The following is a 21,670-nucleotide window of genomic DNA, read 5'->3' on the forward strand; positions in this document are numbered from 1 at the left end:
TGAAAAAGGGCACTGTGACTTTCAAATTCAAATCAAATGAGCCCCATCTGAAGTTTATACGACCACCCATTCCACAAAAAACTTACACGCTGCCAGGGTCTAAATTTATAACACTTGCCCCAGGGATCTGGGGTGTTGCGCCAACCCTGGAGGTATGTTTTTATGTTCTTTGAACTATTTTGAACAAAATAACTATCTCACAATTTCAATCAGATACTTTTGGTGAAAAGTGAGGTCGGCAGGGGGAGGGGGGGCATAGTTGCCCTCTTGCATTTTGACTCTTAAAATTGAACTAGAACTTCCAATTTCAGCCAAATGAGCCTCCTCTAAAATTTATACATCCATCCCATCCATAAGAGCTTTAAATGCTCCCGGGGCATAACTTGCAACCCTTATCCCCAGGCTCTGGGGTTTGTTTCAACCCCAAGGCTTTCAAACAACCTAATATTAGATATCCTGTCCTGGTACGTCGTGACCACAATACGGCGAAGTGACTTTCTTTCGAGTGAAGCTAGGCGACGTTGGTCTTCTATTTTCAGGGTCCATGATTCACAAGCATAAATGGCAATGGTGATAATCAGTGTGTTGAAGAGTCTTGTTTTCAGTAGCGTCAACAAATTCTTATGCCTCCGGATCGACATCAAGGCTTTAAAGCTAGAGTTGACAAGCACCAGGTACCTCTTTAATATCTTTCGGGCGGTTGTTGTCGGACGTCATAAGGCTACCAAGGTAGGTGAAATCTTGGACATATTCTATGTTGTCACCACCGAGCTGGAGACTTAAGCTTTCTTAGCTTTCCAGCTTTTGTTTACAGAGCATGGCTTTCGTCTTTGAGGAATTTATTGTCATTCCAAAGCGGCTGGTGGTTGACTGGAAGTTGTCAGCCAGGGACCGAAGATCCCCAAGATTATCATTTATTTGGTCTAAGTCGTCTGCATAAGCTAGTTTATCAATCAATATTCCCCCGATGAGGACACCTGACCAGTTGTCAAGGAGGGATAGGAAAGCGGTAAGGAACAGGTTAAACAGTTCTGGTGAAAGCAAGTAACCCTGCAGAACACCAGTTGATGTTTCAAAGCTATCGGATAGGCCCTCTCCCGTCATGACGTGGCTTCTAAGCTTTGAGCACACATCTCTAAGTTCTGTGGTATACCAAAGTGGAGAAAAATGGCTTAAAGTCAATAAAAAGATGGATAATACTACGTCGAAATTCAAGATATTTTTCAATAATCTGACGGACCGTAAATATCTGATCAATCGTTGACCTGTTTTGGCGGAAACCGGCCTGATATTCTGGAATAACAGTCGAAGGTTTAGCTCGTATACACTCCAGCATTACTCTAATGAGTCTTTTAGCGGCGTTGCTCGTAAGGCTTATACGCCGGTAGTTATCACAGATTGCTTTCGACCCTTTCTTATGGAGTGGACACCATAAGGAGGGGAAGTGACCTTATCTCCAAGCAGCAGTAGCCTTTTTAGGTATAGGTCAACAAGGGGATCGCAATTTATTTTTAGCAACTCCGGTTGGATTCCATCTGGGTCTGCAGCTTTGTTTGTGATTAAGCCCTTGATAGCCAATTCTATATCAGAACGAAGTAGGGGTGGGCTTGGGTCTGCAGTGATTACGGTATACAGTTATGCAGTGATGGGTCTGGGAGGATCGTTGAGTTTAATTTGCTCTCAAAGTGTTCTTTCCATCTGGTTCGGATCCCGTCTGTAGTTTGGCTCTGGTTACCATCTTCATCGAGGAGGGTACAGGCTTTCAGTCCCTTTTTTTGGTTAGTTCCTGCACTCGCCTGTACATGAAGTGAGTGTCACCTTTCTTGAAGGCCATTTCGCATTGCTCACATTGTCCCCTTATATAGGAGCGATGAGCACGGCAAACGAATTTCTCTTCCACATGTTTCAATCGATTGTACATATTCTGACTTTCTCTATCTAGTGTAAGGAGGCCTTGTTTTTGTGTAGCTTTAGTAAATCAATTTCAGTATAAGCTGGAATCCTCATTGTTCAAATAGATCAGAAATAAACCGAATATAAACCGAGAAATAAAAGGTTTGTAATGAACAAAATTGAATATTGTAAAGTGTAAAGACATTTCAAGCTTTCAGAATCAAGGCCCAAAATAGTGGAAAAACCACCGTTTAAACGAAAGTTGGGGATTGGCTAAAGGACGAGGCAGAAATGTTGCTAAGCTAATCAAAGATAAGTACCAAATTGAATAAAATGTAGGGATCGAAGAGAGATCGGGTTATTTTGTGAAGAGAGAAGACTAGAAAGGAACTTTGGTAAGTAGTTTAACTAATGATGGCAAGCACCTGCCTTGTCTCAATTTCTTTAAATGTAAAGTTAAAACAATAATATAAAACCTTCTTGTCACTTGGTCTAAACCCAAAATATCCTATAAATGTATTGAATTAAGGTATTAAATGAATCTTTTGAGCACCCTTTTTGGCCCTAACATTAGTTAGAGCAGTATTTTCTCTTTTGGAAACTTGCCCATTTGATTTATTAGAAGTTTGAGTATTGGGGATAATTGAAGGTGGCCCCTTGGATTTATTCTGATTAATTAAGAAATACGTGATCTAATTAAGATTAATTAGATCGCAGCAAAGGGCGGTGATCACCCTTGTAAGTAAATCAAGATTTTTGTTAGGTTTTTACTTCATTTGGTTGTGAGTCTTATAATTTCGTCTTTGTACTTCCTTTTAGTTAAGGCCAGTTATGTCTAAAAACCCACATTAGTAAAGGATAAAATACTCTAAGATTAATTAAATTTAAGAACTCACGTGAGAGTCTTCCAGAAGCACATAATTGGTGGAATACACTTAGAACAACCCAGGGCTTAAGTTGGGAAAACCCACTGCAAGGGGTAGAAATTAATGGCTGTATGCCCTTTCCCAATTTAGTGTTTCATGGAACTAAAGCACAGTATTTATAAAATAGGTCACACACAGAAATTGGAACTTCTTAGACAATAGTTTTGCTTATCTCCTATGTGGATTCTCTAACGTTATACGGAAGAGAGTCTTATCCCCTTTTTACCCGTTATTTCATCTCTCTAATCCTGCCCTAGCCGTAGATACAGCTTTCACAGAGAGGCTAGGGAAGGGGGAATAATATTGCACAACTAAGAATTCTAAGTTCCTTTCTGTCGAGAGAAAATCGATCAAGGATCTTGCCTATTGAAGTTTAAGATTTATCCGAGGTCCAAGGAACACTAACTCCTTTTACAAAAAATAATTAAAAAATACCATTTTTGGGTTACTGGAAAATTTCTTTATAATCAATGTGGTTATTTTGAGTTTTTGCCCACCTTAGAATTATTAGTATCAGAATTATTTTTTGACAATTTACTTGAAGTCAAAATCTTGGAAGCAATAACTTAAAGCTGATACGAGCTTATTGTTGGCTCTGAAGGGAATATATAAATTTCATGAATTTTATGAATAATGTGAATTTCTTACACAGTCTGCATTTCAAGCACTGGACCAACTCAAGTATAATTAGGGTAATTAGTAGCAAGTTGTGCAATTTGGGAAATCTACCATCAAGCCCGTAGCCACGATTTTTTTTTTTTGGGGGGGGGGGTTCGGAGGGGCTACAAAAAAACTTGAAAATATATCAATAATTTGCTTATAACCATTTTTGTTACGTTTTTGCGAGTCATAAAATATTCGTGGGGATGGTTAAAGCCCACTAAATATTGAATTACTTTGATTTACTTTCTCAAAAGTCCTTAACTAATCAAATAAAACTCGTAATGGTGGTGCTTCCATTTCTAACCAAATTAGCAGAATTTACCTAATTCAATAATTTAGACTTAAAAATTCTATTATCACAGATCCAAGCCTTAACTAACAATCCAAGTGTAATTTATTCAATTAGAATTCCAGCAGCGCTAAACTCAAAATAATCCTTTTCCTCCGTGACGGCGCTTGGACAATAGAAACAACCTACGAAAAAACTAACGCCTCAGAGTATTACGGTTCCAATTGATTAATTGTTCCTTTAAGAACTCTGGGTAAAAAGGCTTACCCAGAGCCTGCTTAGAGCAGCAATCAGACTTAGTTTCTAGTCCTAAAAATAAGGCAATCGTTCAACTGGTGGCAGCGGTACTCAAGTTCGGTACAACTTGTGTCAGCGGTAATCATGTTCGTTACAACTTACGTTTAAGTGGGGAGTACAATAAAATTTTAAAATTTGGTCAAATTTTGTCCACTTTCTCTTCCAAGGAGGTGTGCGTTCAGTTTGTCCGGTGGTTGCTTCTTGCCTACCAGTGACAGAAAAGTTTGAAACAGCGATAATTAAAGTAATTACATTGTTTACTAGTCTAGGATTTTTTTCTTCTCTATTTATACGAATATCGTCTTTAGTTTAAAGGTTTCTGTTTTAATGCTAGCACACTAGTTGTTTGGGAGCAGGCCCTAACCCTTTTGTTCATAAAAATCGGTTTATTAATCTTGAAGAGTCGAAAGTGGAGTAAATAGCATTGTTAGGGAATAAGGTTCCGATTGTTTTTTTTTTTGTATAAATAAAGAGGAAATGGAAAAAATAGAAACAGACGATCGGGAATAGATTTAGCAGTAAAGGAAACAATAAAATTGGAGATTATCACCTAAAGCTAAAATGCTCCCCATGATATTTACGAAAAAATGAGAGGCCTAAGGGAGCTATGGTTGGCTAGGCCGTGTGGGGGACATTTGAGTAAATTTTAGTTAGTTCAAGCATTCCCAGGATTAAAAAACTTTGGATAAGGGTGAACTCAGTCTTAAGACTACTGAGGGGGATCTTCCTTCTATGATAAGGACCAGGCCTGGTAGAGATAGATGCTTGACCTCCCGATATATTCATGGCAAACTGAGTGAGGTCAAAGTGAGACGAGTCGGTCCAAGCCCGTGCGGAACCGAAAGAGGGGAGTGAAACTGAGTCCTGTGGAAGTCTAGTTCTGGTGATGGAACTTGGGCAGGCCAGCATTCGGGAGGAAATAGCTGGAACGGAGGATTGGGCTGGGTCCGAAACACCCACAGACCTAGACGACAAGAGGGGTGAGCCACAAGATATTGAAAAATTTCCAAGATTTGAGTTGTCGGGTAGAGCTCAGAACCAGAAACAACCTTTTCTTGCGATTAACTTAAAAAAACTTTTTCCACAAAACGAGATTTTCAAAAAAACTAAATAGCTTCTATTGAGCCCAAACTACGCAGAAATAAAGTCAAATAATCTTCCAAGCCTAAAACTACCACAACTCACTATTAATAAAAAAATGAAACTCAAAACGAACAGAAATCATGGACAGCGTAATAGTGCTTATTAAGGAAAGAACGATGTTGGCGCACTGTATTATTATTTTTTTAGACCAGGGCACTTCGTAACGAAGGAGTTATCGAGACAGATCCAGATACTAAGAAAGGTGAACCGCTAGAAAGACAAGTTCGGGCGATGGAACTTGGGAAGACCAGCACTCAGGAAGAAGTTGCTGGGACAGAGAATTCGGATGGGTCTGAAACACCCAAAGACCTAGACGACAAGAGGGGTGAGCCACAAGATATTGGAAAAATTCCAAGATTTGAGTTGTCAGGTAGAGCTCAGATACAGAAACAATCTTTTCTTGTGATTAACTTAAAAAAACTTTTTCCACAAAACAGGTTTTTCAAAAAAACTAAATAGCTTCTATTAAGCCCAAACTACGCAGAAATAAAGTCAAATGATCTTCTAAGCGTAAAACTACCGCAAATCACTATTAATAAATAAATGAAACTCAAAACGAACAGAAATCATGGACAGCGTAATAGGGCTGCCTAAGAAAAGAACGATGTTGACACAATGTATTTTTTTTAGTCCAGGGCACTTCGTATCGAAGGAGTTATCGTGGAAACATCAAAAAGGGCTCATTGAATCGGAAATTAAAAGGTTTAGTGCCTTTTTAATAGTCAAAAGTGATTGGAGGGTAACCATATCCCCCTCCCATGCCTATCATTTACTCAAACACATCCAATTGAAATTTTGAGATGTCCCTTTCGTTCAACGCAGGTAAAAAGTCCAAAAATTATTTCTTTTTTAGGATGACAACCCTTCCCTAGCCTTTAGGGTAAGGGTCATAAGTTATCCCCTGGGTGCATATAAGGTTATTATACAAAGCTTGGTCCTTATAAACTTTGAAGGGGGCTCATTGGATTGGTAATCAGAAGTTCTAGTGCCCTTTTTCAAAGTCAAAGTAATCGGAGGGCAGCTGGAGTAGCTGCCCCACCCACGCGTGGTATTTTCTTGAAATGTATCTAATAGAAATTTTGAGATAGCCATTTTATTTAAAATAATCCAAATATCATAGAACAAAGCGTTTGGGGTTGAAATAACCAGATATGCACCGAGGGCATTTACGGTTATTATGGAAGGACTGGTTGTATAGACTTTAGAGGAGACTCATTTGGTTGAAAATTGAAAGTTCTAGTTCCTTTTTAAAAGTCAAATTGTGTCTCTGTGTGTTTGTATGTTTGTCTATCTTTCTCTCTCTCTGTGCCTGTGCATATGACCGTCTGTTTGTCTGTATGTGTGCCTGTCTCTGTGTGTGCGTGTGTGTGTGTCTGTCTGTCCATGTGTGTCTCTGTGTGTTTGTGTCTGTCTCTCTTACTGTGTGCCTGTGTGTCTAACCGTCTGTTTGTCTGTCTGTGTGTGTGTCTCCGTGTGTCTGTGTGTTTGTGTGTGTGTCTGTGTGTTTAAGTGTGTATCTCTGTGTGTTTCTCTCTCTCTCTCTCTCTCTCTCTCTCTCTCTCTCTCTCTCTCAGAGACTGTGTATATAAAAGACTGATTATCTGTCTGTGTGTCTGTCTTTGTGTGTCCCTGTGCGTGCGTCTCGCTGTCTCTTTCCCCCCCCCTCTCTCTCTAGTCCTGTTTGGTTGACCGTGTGTTTGTCTGTATGTGTGTTTATATCGGTGTGTCTCTGTTCATGCATGTGTGTCTGTCTGTCTTTGAGTTTGTGTCTCTGTGTATGTGTGTGAGTCTCTCTCGCTCTCTCTCTGTGTCGGTGAGTGTGATATTGTGTGTGTCTGTCTCTTTGTCTGTCTCTCTGTGTCTGTGTGTATGCGTGTGTGTCTCTATGCAATTGCGTTTTTGTCTGTGTGTCTCTCTCTGTGTCTCTGTCTCTCTCTCTCTCTCTCTCTGTGTCTGTCTCTGTTTCTGTCTCTCTCTCTCTCTGTCTCTTTGTGCCTGTGTGTCTGATCGGCTGTTTGTCTGTCTCTGTGCGTCTCTGTGTATGCTTGTGTCTGTCTGTCCGCGTGTGTCTCTGTGTGATTGTGTATGTGTATCTCTCTCTCTCTCTCTCTTTCTCTCTCTCTCTCTCTCTGTGCGCTTGTGTGTCTGGCCGTCTGTTTGCCAGCCTGTATGTCTGTCTCTTTTTGTTTCTGAGTACGCACGTGTGCCTGTCTGTCTGTGCATGCGTGTTTCTGTATGTTTGTGTGTGTATTTCTCTCTATTTGCCTTGTTTACAAAAACACTAACAAGTCAGAGTACCACAGGCCAGATAGGGAGATATTGCCATGGAGTATCATGAGGGTTTGGCTTGCGAAAACACAAAGTAGTTGAGCTAAGGAACAATTTCTTATCAAAAACATTTGAAAATACCTAGGAGGTAATATGATTGACTTATCAAAACACAATGCAATAGATTTTAAGCAAAATCTATGTCAAGAAAATGCCTAAAAATCCTTAAGGAATGATAATAATAGGTGCCAAAGCTAGTCACAAAGTGCCACGGACCATGAAATGCCATGGAGCGTCACAATCTGACAATGAACTGGTAACTCCTGCCGTCTAAATAAAAACATCCGTCATAATATTCAAACTAAAAAAGATCAAGGACTAGAAGTATAAAAACAGAATGGATATAATTTTATAAAAAAATAATTGAAAATTTAATATCCTGACATTTTAAGTTTTAATAAAATGATTTTAATGAAAACATTTAAAAATGCAACAATGCAAATTATAAGTGGGGTCTAGACAAAAAGTTTTGAAATTGCCCACCAAACTAAGAGCTGACAGAATGGCGGCGGAGATATGGGAAATTTGCAATACCCCTTCCTTGTTTTAAAACAGGACGTGTGGTCGGGGCATAAAATATATATGCCAGTTTTTGAGATAACGCAGGCTCTCTCTCTAAACTACTTTGTATGACCTCTGGATTTTCTGATCGTTTTGGGAATTGTAAGTGTATATGATTTAATTATTATTTGTATTTTATGATTATGCCTATAAACCGAGTGCTGTCTCCTTTAACGCTTAATAAAAGTTATTGTTCTATACCAAACCTCTCTACAACGTTCTTTTAGTCTCTCGATTAATCCCAGTCAGTACGCCCATGATAATTAGTCAGGCCAAGGCCTAAGGCATGCTAGCAAAGTTCACTTACTTTAGGACCGTAATTATACCCGCTATAAAGGGAGTAATAAGGTACCAAACAAAACTTACGTTATACCAGCTGGTGAGAGCTGGGTGGTCAAATATAACCTCACTTTACAACAACCTTAAACTCACTTTACTACAGCTGGTGGAAACTGCGGGAAACTGGGTTGAGAAGACTAAATAAAAACTGTATATTGAAACAAAAATAGCCTTGCCTTATGAAAAAATAGCTTCCCTATCAACAGTGCATAAAACTCCCTAAATTTTGCCAGATGACGCGGAAATTTTGGATGTCAATGATTATATCGAAAAATTAGATATTTTCGAAAAAATAACTCAAACTTTTGAAGATAAGGTCAAAGAGCAATGCGTTGCAGCTAGATTAAAGGGAAGCGCGCTTAAATATTTTGAGACAATTGTGGAAAAAGAACCCAAGGACAAAAGCACTCTAATAGAATCTTTTAAAACAAGGTTCATAGAAACGAATGTTTCCGAGAGGCCGAGAAACGAGAGTTTCCGTAACAGAGGTAGTTACGCTCAATGCCTCAACTGGTATTGAGCAATATGCAGACAAAATTTATCGGTCTGTATGCTCACAGTTAGAAAAAGGCAGAAGTGACGAGTGACGAGTACAATTACATACTTTTACGCAAGGGTTACCAAAAAAGCTACTAAGGCTAATATTATCACGGAAACCTGAAAAAAAGAGCAGGCTATAAACCTAGTAGGATCAGAGATAAAAATCGCTATGAAAAATCGCTATGAGGCTATGAAAAAGTTTGTGCAATAACTTGCACAGAAAAGCAAGAAAACGTAAACTATGGAATGGGACAAAAGCGTGTGAAATTTGAGGAGATAGAGACCAAAACCAGAAAGGCACGAGGAGGGCCGAAATCTCTCACCATGGACTGACCCCTCCTCATTTGACGGCAAATCCCATGGTATTAGATCCTTAATGTATTGGAATACCAAGTATTACGGACACCCACCACCTCCTCCTCCTGAAGACAATTGTAGAGCAAACAGTGACAGGTCAAGAATATACAGAAAATGCTACAGACCCCATGCGGAAATTTTAAATTGAAGTTATCAAGTATTTTGCAGTAGGTTGCATAGGTTGCATCAAGACATGGCTAATTGTAGACAGAGAAAAGCCAAGACAGATAGTCCAAGTAATTGAGAGGCAAATGTTTAAATGTCTGGGGCAATTTTGGGGCAATGTTTAAAATGGCACCAAGCAATTTAGGAAAAGATTCAACTGCTATTATTGTGGCAAACTAAATCACTATGCGGCAGATTGGTGGCATAATGAAGGCTCAACATGCAACACGAGACACCAGTTCAGAGCACAGGGGGCAGAATTTAAAGAAGGCAGGGACCAAATAAACACCATATAATATTCCGGAATTTAGGCCTAGAAATCAAACGGTAAACAACACCTAAGGTCAAAATAGCATCACTGGAGAAAATTGGGAAAACCCCAAAACATTTTTGGACAAATGGTAGTGGGCATTTAAACATAGGAACCAGCCTGTAAGGGTAGACAGAGCTGAACCCTTTCAAAGACCACTTTATAGTTTAGAATGTTGTGATACAAAGATAAATAATAATTTACCAATTTTGCGTTGTTTTAAAATTATGATTCTAAAATTTACCGTGTTTACTTGATACATGCAAGTCAAAATCCTTAATTAGAGAGGAAGTTTTTAGGAGGTTTCCCCCTAGTGTACAAAATCATGTTATCAGATGCTAGAATTCCCTGTCATAGGTAACAGGTCACAAACTGATATATTTGAGTGAATGTCTATTCAAATTTAACAGAGGGAATAAAAAAATAACGGTAACAGTGATACTATGTAAGCCAACTTCCGCTATAAGTGGACGCTATAAAAAAGTATGGGGTTATGTGGGAGCCCCTAACGATAGTATAACCCTAACCCAGCCAAAGCGTAACTGATAGACAAGTCTGCGTAACATCGGATAAAGATAGTGACAATCGGAATATAACTCAAAATTAAACGGGAAAATCACAATAGAAGGAGGAACAACAGCTCAAGTTTTAGTGACATATAATACAAAGGAGTGTGATAACAAAACAATGGAGGCCATAAGAGGACGACTCACCCTCGAGGACTATCCCATAATTTTAGTCGAAAATCTAGTTATTAAAATTGAGAATGGCATCGCATATTTAAAATTATCAAATCTAAGTAGTGATAAGGTAAAGCTAAATAAGTAACCCTCGGGTAGGCAGAAAAAAATTTCAAATACAGATATAAAATCACTAAGCAGTTCAGAATTAAGCATAAGTTTTCAATGGCAGCGCACTAGCGCTGCCTAAGTAAAGAACCATGTGGGCACAATGTGTTTAGACCCCGATGCCACGCCGGTGGAGTGACTCCACCCCGCCGACACGAAGCCCAGTCGAATGCCACCGAAGTGTAGTAAAGTCGCTAGCACGCCGCATGCACGCCGCCGCCGGCAGCATGAACGCCGCGGTGGCGTTCGGTCGACTTTAAATTATTTTTACGGCAATTCTTTATTGCGTCAACTGCAAAGTCGGAGCTTTTCCTTCTCGTGTGGTTTAGTATTTCGATTTTCCTGATTAGAAATCAAGCAGAGCTTGCACTATCCCCGAATTTTCGGGTATTTCCCCGAAAATCTATGCGTCACCCCGAAAAAAAATTTGGTTCCCCGAGTCCCCCAAAATCACGCAATCACGGTGCCACCCCTAGTGATTTATCACAAGTGACTTTTTTTGTATACCATAATTCTTCACTGCTCTCTTGTTCATTAATTTTGTCTCTTTGTTACTTTGCATAAAAACCAGACAGATGCAATATGCTATTGCAGATATTGCAATATACACAGTTCTTCATATGTTGACAATAAAAAGTATCGTCTTTATGAAATGAGTTTGAATTATTTCGAATGCAGTTTCCCAATCGCTATTTCTTACATCATTCGCAGTCAAGAATTTTATTTTCAAGTTCAATAGAATTATAGAACGCATTCACTACTATACAGCTTCAGCCTTTGTTGGATTTTGAAATTGACAGCCGACAGATTGTTTCTGCTGCTGAATTGTAAGTTTGCAGATTTTTTTTTTGAAATACAATCTTCTTTCTGGAACCTTTTTAGCCCCCCCCCCCAAAAAAAAATAGCCTTCGGTTGAGACAAAATTTAGCTATAGACTAAGCTATGTACAAGGTTGGGGAATTAAAGATTGAACCGGAAGTTACCCCAAAAATATATTCATAAATAAATTGTAAATTATTGCCTATAGGGGAGGGAGATTAGGACTTTTTCATTGTCTTGGGTATTTTGCGATTTCTCATAGGCTACTGGCCTTATTTGGCCTTTGTGTGTGCCCCCTTTTAATTAGATTCTTTGGATCTTATGGAATGCCATGGCGAATCTATCACTCAGTTTTCCAATAATTTGAGGTATATCTGAATAATTTCGATATTTTTTGTTGTTGTCTACCCCTTTACTAATACCCTCAATTTTTTTTCAAGGAACACTAAGCTGTTTAACGTTATTTTGTGTGTTTGTTTGAACCATATAGTGACCTAGTTAATTATTAAGTAAATTATTTTTCTAATGAAAGCTGAGACGGTATACTATCAATATGGTATCCAGAAGGGGGGCATAGGGACTTATTATGTTTAAGTGATAGTACCTTGATTTTTTTTATTGAAAGCAGGGATGCCAAAAAGTTGACAAAATTAACAAGATTTTCTTGAGTTATACTTGATACAGCACTTGTATGGTTTTATTGTCCAAAGGGAAAGGGACATATGCGTCCAATCCGGTTTTTTTCCTATTGATGAAACGGGTTTACTTTGAAAACATTCATTCATATGTACCAGGCAGATTCACACTAAAACGAATTGGTGTGACGAAAGCGATATCGACATGCCCACCTAACGTTGCGCTCGAGTAACAATGAAACCCATGGTCCTGTGCCCAAGTTACACTAAAAGGCCAGGTCATAATAAAAGCTTTCAATTTGGGAGGTTCAAGGAGGAGTCTTTGACAGTCTTATGACCTCAGGGTACTAGATGTTGCAACGTTCTTACTTATCTACAGTGGCTTAGAAAATTCGATCACCCACAAATGATTACCAAAAATATGCACAAATGTAACATTTGGAATATTATAACACTTTTTTCAAAGCTTTGAAGAAAAGCAAAAAAGTCTAAATACCCCTAACTACGCTTGGAAGCTATTTTAAAAAGAAACTTTTTGGAGATTTCCACGGAAATGACCATAGCAGAAGCTTTGAGCCTGGGTGGGGATCAAAGAGGAGTCTAAGTATTTTGACCACAGGTGACTTATTGTTGCGACTTTCTTAAATTTGGAAATTCTTGTGATCATTTGGAAATCAAAGCTTAAACTCAATAACTGATACTAAGTGTCCTAATATTTTGCTTGGATTAAAAGTGACGAACTAGGATGAATATTTCAGCATCTTCCTGGAGATACTTCAGTCTGCATATTGTTTCATTTAATTGCACTTAAAACGGATGAGCTTTTCATTTTTACGAAAGAAAATAGCTGGTACTTCATTTTTCTTCAAAGCCAATAAACTATTAAGTGTTTTTTGTGTCATTGTAATTGAAGTGTTCTCATGTGAAGTGTTCATCATGTATTTTTCAATTTGATAAATTTACTCCTTTTAAATACAGTTTATAATTTGACTGATATTAGGTATTTATCAGTTTATAATTCGGAATGAATCCACAAAAGAAAAAATGAGTAATATCCAAAAGAGCAGCCAAAAGAAATGTAAAAGCAGCAATGTAGCCTTAGCTTGCATAACGTACATTATGTAAGTAAGCAAAAAAAAACTTTAAAATGAATTTTTTTTAAATTGTTATTAAAAACCAGTTTTTAATACAATAAGGCTTCTTAGGAATCCAAAGAAAAAACAAAAAAAAAACAATCAAGTCGCCCAATTAAACTGTTTTAAATGTGACAAAACAGATATAGGCAAAGGGCATTATGAAAAAATTAAGCTTCTAAGTTCAAAGTTATATTCAAAGTTTTTGCCCAGATAACTGACGAATTTTGTGATACGGTATTTGAAGTTTTATATGCAGTAATGCTCGATGAAAAAAACTACTAATTTTGATAATTAGTTATGTTAAGAATACATAGCTAATACTTCAACTACTCGTATTATGCAAGGGTTCTGAAACGCCACAGCCATTTCGTCTCTACCAGATTTCTACTTCTATTGATGAATAACGAAGAAGACCAGTTTCCAGCCAGCGACTTGTGAATTTTTGAACTCATGAATAGGCTCGAATCTGTTGTAAATTGAAGCTGTGATTTGAGAAAGACTGATGAAAACATTAATGTTTGCAGTCAACATTGATCGTGCTGGCGGCGCGCCGCCGAAATATTACCGGCGGCGCGCCGACGGCGTCGGACTAGCGGCGCGGCGGGCTGTTTTTTGCCCCGCCGCTACCGGTCTTCCCTCCTCGGCGCTGCGCCGGGGTCTAAATGTGTTGTTTTTTGGTTCTCCACACCCGGGCACTTCGTATCAAAGGAGTTGTCGTAGAAAGCCTATGATATTGCTAATAGGCCCTTTTCATACCTACATGGATATAGTTTTTTCGTTCAATCGGAACTCCACCTAAACGTTCCCTAAAAGTTTCAGTTTAATGCCCTTAGTGTCATTAGTTACAGTAACCGTAGAATTGGTATTAAAAGTATACACACTGTGTGTCCCGGCTAGTTCAATACCTGCAACATCTTACCCTAAAAGGTCTAACTTGATAATGTAAGCCTTTACTGTGAAGTTCTTTTGCCACCCTTTTGACAATCTACATCATCGTAGTTTGCTTTGATTTAGTTCAACATCCACCAGAACATTCCTTAAAAGCTTCACCTTAATACCCTTAGCTTGTGTAGTACGAATAGTTGTAGTAGCTGTAGTAGCATTAGTAGCAGTATGCACATAGTACCTTGTTTTTTTCAATACCCCCTTCAACACACGATGAAATTTCCAACCTAATACCATAAACCGTTCCTTAAACATTGCTGATGCATCTTCTTGACAACCTATGTGGGCATAGTGTGTTTCGATTTAGTTCATTACATTTTCAACATTGCCCAAAATTTTCGTCATAATACCCTTAGCTTTAGTAGCAGAAGTGGTAGCACCAGTATTTATAGTAGTAGCAGTAGAATTAATACTTGTAGTCTTGGTTATACTTGCAGTAGTAGTAGTAGCAATAATAATAATAGTAGTAGTAGTAGTTGTTGTAAGAGTAGAAGCAGTAGTATTATGATACAAATATTATTTTTTGGTTAGTTCAAAATCCTCCACAACATTCAATCAATCAATCAATTTATTACTACTAAAAGAAAAAAAAAGCTATTAAAAACGTAAAGTAGTTACTAAGCCGAAGAATCTTTGCTTGTAATGGGCATTGTAAGTGCCGTAATGGCTGTAAACATTGTAGGTTTTAATTTCATACACAAAACTCTTCCTAAGATAATGCATATATTCGGTTTTGACAACCTGAATACGGATGGAGTTTAGTGATTCAGTTTACCTTCCCCAATAAAAATTCTCTGACAATTTCACCTTCATACTCTTAGGTATAGTTATAATAGTAGTCAGAGTAGTAGTATTAGTACTCAATTTAATACAATTGGCCATAACTATGAAATTGTCGATATGTCCTTTTGATCGAACGAGTAAATTTAGCAGTGGTAGTAGTATTAGTAGCAGTGTGCACAAATTGCCTTTTGGTCAATTGGTCTTCCCCTTTAAGCATTGTCTGTGAGTTCCAACTTAATACCTAAATCAATTCTTATAATATGCTATTTTGACAATGTAAATACACATAGAGTCCGCACAGTACCGGCATGTACATCTTGCTTTTTGGTCAGTTGAACATCCCATGTTACATCATCGGGGCACATCATGGTGCCCCGGAAGTTTCACCTTAAGACGGTAAGCCGTTCCAAAATATTGCTCATGTGCACTTCTAACCCCCTTTTGACGCCCTTTTCATCTTAGTACTCTAAGCTTTACAAGTTTTTGCAATTGAAGTAGTATTTGAAGTAATTTAGCAGCAATAGTATTACTAGTAAACTTAGCCCTGGTAGAAGTGTTTGTAGTGACATGCACATATTACCTTTTTGTCAACTGATCTTTCCCTTTAAGTAATCTCTGGAAGTTCCGGCTTAATAACCAAATGCATTCTGGAGATACGCCCTTTGAAAGTCTGCATGCATATAGCATGCTTTGATTTAGTTCAAATTCCCCCTCAATATTCTGTCGAATTTTCACCTTCAAACGTTTAGCCTGAATTGTTCTAGTTTCATAGTAGTAGCGGTAGTAATAGCAGTAATAGTGAATTATTATTAGAAGTAGTAACAGTAGTAGCAGTAGTATTAATAGTAGTGGTAACAGGTACATTTTGGCTTTTGGTCAGCTGAACATCCTGCTAATGATGCGCCTGAAGTTTCCTGGTGATACAATAAGCCGTTCGAAAAATATTGTGGATAAGCCCATATCAGCAAATGCACAGATTATGTTTTGATTTAGTTCAACTTTCCCCTCAACCTTTCCTCTGATACTTTTTTCAATATTCTTAGTCTTAGTAGCAGTCGCTACAAATATAGTAGTTTTAGTGATAGTAGTGATAGTAGTAGTAGTTGTGGTAGCAGTAGAAGCAGTGGTAGTTGTAGCTAAACTCCGACGCCGCGCCGGCGGATCGACCGAACGCCGCCGACAAGAGGCCCGGTCGAACGCCAACGAAGTGTCGGACCGCCGCCGGCGCGCCGCATGCATGCCACCGCCGGCAGAAGCGGTGGGGTTCGGTCGACTTTAAATTATTTTTACGGAAAGTATTTAGTGCGTCAACCGCAAAGTCGGAGCTGTTTCTTCTCGTGTGGTTTAGTATTTCGAGTGTTTTTGCCCCGCCGCCGCCGGTCTTCCCTCATCGGCGCGGCGCCGGGGTCTAGTTGTAGCAGTAGTTGCGGGAAAATATTCAACAATGCTTAAAAAATAGTTGTCTCAAAACTGTGTTTAAATGTTTGTTTTGGGAACTATTGGGCGTGGGGGGAGGGGGCTTGTTGCTCTCAAATCGCTTTTGACTCTTAAAAAGGGCACAATACTTACCAATTTCAAATCAGATGAGCCCTATTTGAAATTTATACGACCACCCATTCCGTACAAACTTTATAGTTATATAATTTCCCTGGAGGTATGTTTTTATGTTCTTTGGACTATTTTGAACGAAATGACTATCTCACAATTTCAATCAGATACGTTTGGTGAAAAGTGCGGTCGGTAGGGGGAGGGGGGGGGCATAGTTGCCCTCTTGCATTTTGACTCTTAAAATTGAACTAGAACTTCCAATTTCAGCCAAATGAGCCTCCTCTAAAATTTATACATCCATCCCATCCATAAGAGCTTTAAATGCTCCCGGGGCATAACTTGCAACCCTTATCCCCAGGCTCTGGGGTTTGTTTCAACCCCAGCAGCCTTGTATCTTTGGACTATTTAGAATGAAAGGGCTAAGTCAAAATTTCTATTAGATACATTTCGGGAAAATACGCCCAGAGATCTGGGGGGTTGCGCCAACCCTGGAGGCATGTTTTTATGTTCTTTGGACTATTTTGAAAGAAATGACTATCTCACAATTTCAATCAGATACGTTTGGTGAAAAGTGGGGTAGTCGGGGGAGAGGGAGCCTCCCCCCGTCTCACAATTTCAGCCAAATGAGCCTCCTATAAAGTTTATACTACCATCCCATCAACAAGAACCTTAAATGCTCCCGCGGCATAACTTACAACCCTTATCACCAGGCTCTGAGGTTTGTTTCAACCCCAAGAGCCTTGTATCTTTGGAATATTTAGAATGAAATGGCTATCTCAAACTTCTATTGGATACATTTCAGGAAAATACGATGTGTGTGGGGGATAGCTGCCTTCCGATCGCTTTGACTCTTAAAAGGGCACTAGAACTTCTGATTACCAATCCAATGAAGCCCCTCCTAGGTTTATACGCCCACCCTTTTTATAAAAACCTTATATAACCCCAGGGCATAGCTTATGACCCTTACCCTGAGGGTTGTGGGGAGGAGGGGGTTTGTAATCCACAAAGACACAAGGTCCCGACCTTTCACCTACGCTGAATAAAATGGCTATCTCAAAAGTTTGGTTGGTTGTGCATACGGAAATTATGGGCGTAAGGGAAGGCTGGTTAGTGGTTACCGTCCAACCACTTTCGACGACTAAAAAAGGGTACTAGCCCTTTCAATTTCCAATCGAGTGAACCCCTTTCGAAATTTCTACGACTACTCCTTCTATACGAAGTGCCCTGATCTGGAAAAAAAAGAATATATTGTGCCAATATCGTTTTTTACTTCGGCAGTGCTATTCCGCTGCTTATGACAAAAGTAAACTTTGTTTTTCAGAGCCTCTATAAAGGTTTTTAATTTTATTTCCTTTAATAACCAGCCTTGCCTGCTGTTCCCTTTTTTGCTATCACTCCTCTTGCATCCATCAAGACATTCGATGAGAAAATTCAAATAGCCAAGTTTCACACAATAGTCTAGTCGTTGCCTGAGCTAAAAGGACCAAATACTTTGTAAGAAGGGTAAGTTGTTAGGGGGTCCAGAAAAAGGCAAAAATGATTTTTTTTCCTGTCAGTTCCAAACTTGCAATTGTAGGAGCCAAATATAAAAACTTATTTTGAGGGTAAGTATTGCCCAAAAACTGGTCCCAATGAAGAGAAAAAAACCTTTCTTTTGATCAGATTGACACTTGTATTTAAAACTTATTTCTCAAAAATTGGTCTTTAAGTTTCAAGAACTAAAAACACAAAAACAATGGCTCCCCTGAAAACGAAGCCCAACAAAATCCCATGAAAAGTTTCATTCTTAACAGATTAAGATTTAGACCCGCGAACCCCTGTACCACAGGCAAATTGTACCAAAAGTTTTTTTGTTTGGGGGAAATGGCTCCTTAAAAATAGTATATAAAAACGGCCAGATATTTTTTTTAAACTAGCTTGAAACTTATATTCTGAAGTCCTTTGGCCTTTGAAGTTCCAAGTGACTTGACCTAAGTACCATCCATCCTCGAAAGTTGTTTTGAGGCCTCTTTATTCACTATATTATTGATCTGGCGTCTGTATAAGCATCTATCTTCAGTCAGGCGTAGAAGTTGCGGCAGGTTGTGTGTAGAGAAGTTGTCTTTCAATTTCTGCGGGGGCCGACCTCTGGGACGAGAACCTTGCACGCGGCCCTGGAAGACTATTTTCGAAAGACGGGAATTTTCCATACGCTGGATGTGGCTTAGGCACCTAAGTTAATGCAGTTTTATTGTTTCAAGTATGATGTGTTTGATCTTGAGGCTTTCAAACAACCTAATATTAGATATCCTGTCCTGGTACGTCGTGACCACAATACGGCGAAGTGACTTTCTTTCGAGTGAAGCTAGGCGACGTTGGTCTTCTATTTTCAGGGTCCATGATTCACAAGCATAAATGGCAATGGTGATAATCAGTGTGTTGAAGAGTCTTGTTTTCAGTAGCGTCAACAAATTCTTATACCTCCGGATCGACATCAAGGCTTTAAAGCTAGAGTTGACAAGCACCAGGTACCTCTTTAATATATTTCGGGCGGTTGTTGTCGGACGTCATAAGGCTACCAAGGTAGGTGAAATCTTGGACATATTCTATGTTGTCACCACTGAGCTGGAGACTTAAGCTTTCTTAGCTTTCCAGCTTTTGTTTACAGAGCATGGCTTTCGTCTTTGAGGAATTTATTGTCATTCCAAAGCGGCTGGTGGTTGACTGGAAGTTGTCAGCCAGGGACCGAAGATCCCCAAGATTATCATTTATTTGGTCTAAGTCTCGTCTGCATAAGCTAGTTTATCAATCAATATTCCCCCGATGAGGACACCTGACCAGTTGTCAAGGAGGGATAGGAAAGCGGTAAGGAACAGGTTAAACAGTTCTGGTGAAAGCAAGTAACCCTGCAGAACACCAGTTGATGTTTCAAAGCTATCGGATAGGCCCTCTCCCGTCATGACGTGGCTTCTAAACTTTGAGCACACATCTCTAAGTTCTGTGGTATACCAAAGTGGAGAAAAATGGCTTAAAGTCAATAAAAAGGTGGATAATACTACGTCGAAGTTCAAGATATTTTTCAATAATCTGACGGACCGTAAATATCTGATCAATCGTTGACCTGTTTTGGCGGAAACCGGCCTGATATTCTGGAATAACAGTTGAAGGTTTAGCTCGTATACACTCCAGCATTACTCTAATGAGTATTTTAGCGGCGTTGCTCGTAAGGCTTATACGCCGGTAGTTATCACAGATTGCTTTCGACCCTTTCTTATGGAGTGGACACCATAAGGAGGGGAAGTGACCTTATCTCCAAGCAGCAGTAGCCTTTTTAGGTATAGGTCAACAAGGGGATCGCAATTTATTTTTAGCAACTCCGGTTGGATTCCATCTGGGTCTGCAGCTTTGTTTGTGATTAAGCCCTTGATAGCCAATTCTATATCAGAACGAAGATTAATTAAATTTAAGAACTCACGTGAGAGTCTTCCAGAAGCACATAATTGGTGGAATACACTTAGAACAACCCAGGGCTTAAGTTGGGAAAACCCACTGCAAGGGGAAGAAATTAATGGCTGTATGCCCTTTCCCAATTTAGTGTTTCATGGAACTAAAGCATATTATTTATAAAATAGGTCACACACAGAAATTGGAACTCCCTAGACTATAGTTTTGCTTATCTCCTATGTGGATTCTCTAACGTTATACGGAAGAGATTCTTATCTCCTTTTTACCCGTTCTTTCATCTCTCTAATCCTGCCCTAGCCGTAGATACAGCTTTCACAGAGAGGCTAGGGAAGGGGGAATAATATTGCACAACTAAGAATTCTAAGTTCCTTTCTGTCCAGAGAAAATCGATCAAAGATCTTGCCTATTGAAGTTTAAGATTTATCCGAGGTCCAAGGAACACTAACTCCTTTTACAAAAAATAATTAAAAAATACCTTTTTTGGGTTACTGGAAAATTTCTTTCTAATCAATGTGGTTATTTTGAGTTTTTGCCCACCTTAGAATTATTAGTATCAGAATTATTTTTTTGACAATTTACTTGAAGTCAAAATCTTGGAAGCAATAACTTAAAGCTGACACGAGCTTATTGTTGGCTCTGAAGGGAATATATAAATTTCATGAATTTTATGAATAATGTGAATTTCTTACACAGTCTGCATTTCAAGCACTGGACCAACTCAAGTATAATTAGGGTAATTAGTAGCAAGTTGTGCAATTTGGGAAATTTACCATCAAGCCCGTAGCCACGATTTTTTTTTGGGGGGGGGGGGGGGTTCGGAGGGGCTACAAAAAAAACTTGAAAATATATCAATAATTTGCTTATAACCATTTTTGTTACATTTTTACTTTCTCGAGATACCTTAACTAATCAAATAAAACTCGTAATAGTGGTGCTTCCATTTCTAACCAAATTAGCAGAATTTACCTAATTCAATAATTTAGACTTAAAAATTCTATTATCACAGATCCAAGACTTAACTAACAATCCAAGTGTAATTTATTCAATTAGAATTCCAGCAGCGCTAAACTCAAAATAATCCTTTTCCTCCGTGACGGCGCTTGGACAATAGAAACAACCTACGAAAAAACTAACGCCTCAGAGTATTACGGTTCCAATTGATTAATTGTTCCTTTAAGAACTCTGGGTAAAAAGGCTTACCCAGAGCCTGCTTAGAGCAGCAATCAGACTTAGTTTCTAGTCCTAAAAATAAGGCAATCGTACAACTGGTGGCAGCGGTACTCAAGTTCGGTACAACTTGTGTCAGCGGTAATCATGTTCGTTACAACTTACGTTTAAGTGGGGAGTACAATAAAATTTTAAAATTTGGTCAAATTTTGTCCACTTTCTCTTCCAAGGAGGTGTGCGTTCAGTTTGTCCGGTGGTTGCTTCTTGCCTACCAGTGACAGAAAAGTTTGAAACAGCGATAATTAAAGTAATTACATTGTTTACTAGTCTAGGATTTTTTTCTTCTCTATTTATACGAATATCGTCTTTAGTTTAAAGGTTTCTGTTTTAATGCTAGCACACTAGTTGTTTGGGAGCAGGCCCTAACCCTATTGTTCATAAAAATCGGTTTATTAATCTTGAAGAGTCGAAAGTGGAGTAAATAGCATTGTTAGGGAATAAGGTTCCGATTGTTTTTTTTTTGTATAAATAAAG

At 38.8% G+C, this 21,670-nt stretch overlaps 1 protein-coding gene across 1 annotated transcript; it reads right to left on the minus strand.

Moving 5' to 3' along the window:
• Positions 1 to 789: 789 nt before the first annotated feature.
• LOC148946016 (uncharacterized) lies at positions 790 to 19,696 on the minus strand. Its single transcript, XM_089097577.1, has 2 exons — positions 19,514 to 19,696; positions 790 to 1,293 (listed from the first exon to the last, which is right to left on the minus strand). The coding sequence occupies exons 1-2, from the start codon at positions 19,694 to 19,696 to the stop codon at positions 790 to 792; spliced, it is 687 nt and encodes a 228-aa protein (XP_088953703.1).
• Between the last annotated feature and the right edge of the window lie 1,974 nt (positions 19,697 to 21,670).

The sequence above is a fragment of the Artemia sp. Qi Xiang Cuo genome, chromosome 12, assembly GCF_049724085.1.
Source record: "Artemia sp. Qi Xiang Cuo chromosome 12, ASM4972408v1, whole genome shotgun sequence".
NCBI lineage: Eukaryota > Metazoa > Arthropoda > Branchiopoda > Anostraca > Artemiidae > Artemia > Artemia sp. Qi Xiang Cuo.

Coding starts and splice junctions, on each gene's coding strand:
- LOC148946016 (XM_089097577.1), bottom strand. CDS start 19,696: ATGCTGGAGTGTATACGAGCTAAACCTTCAACTGTTATTCCAGAATAT. Junction 1,294..19,513: donor AGCCATTTTTCTCCACTTTG/GTATACCACAGA, acceptor CTGTTATTCCAG/AATATCAGGCCGGTTTCCGC.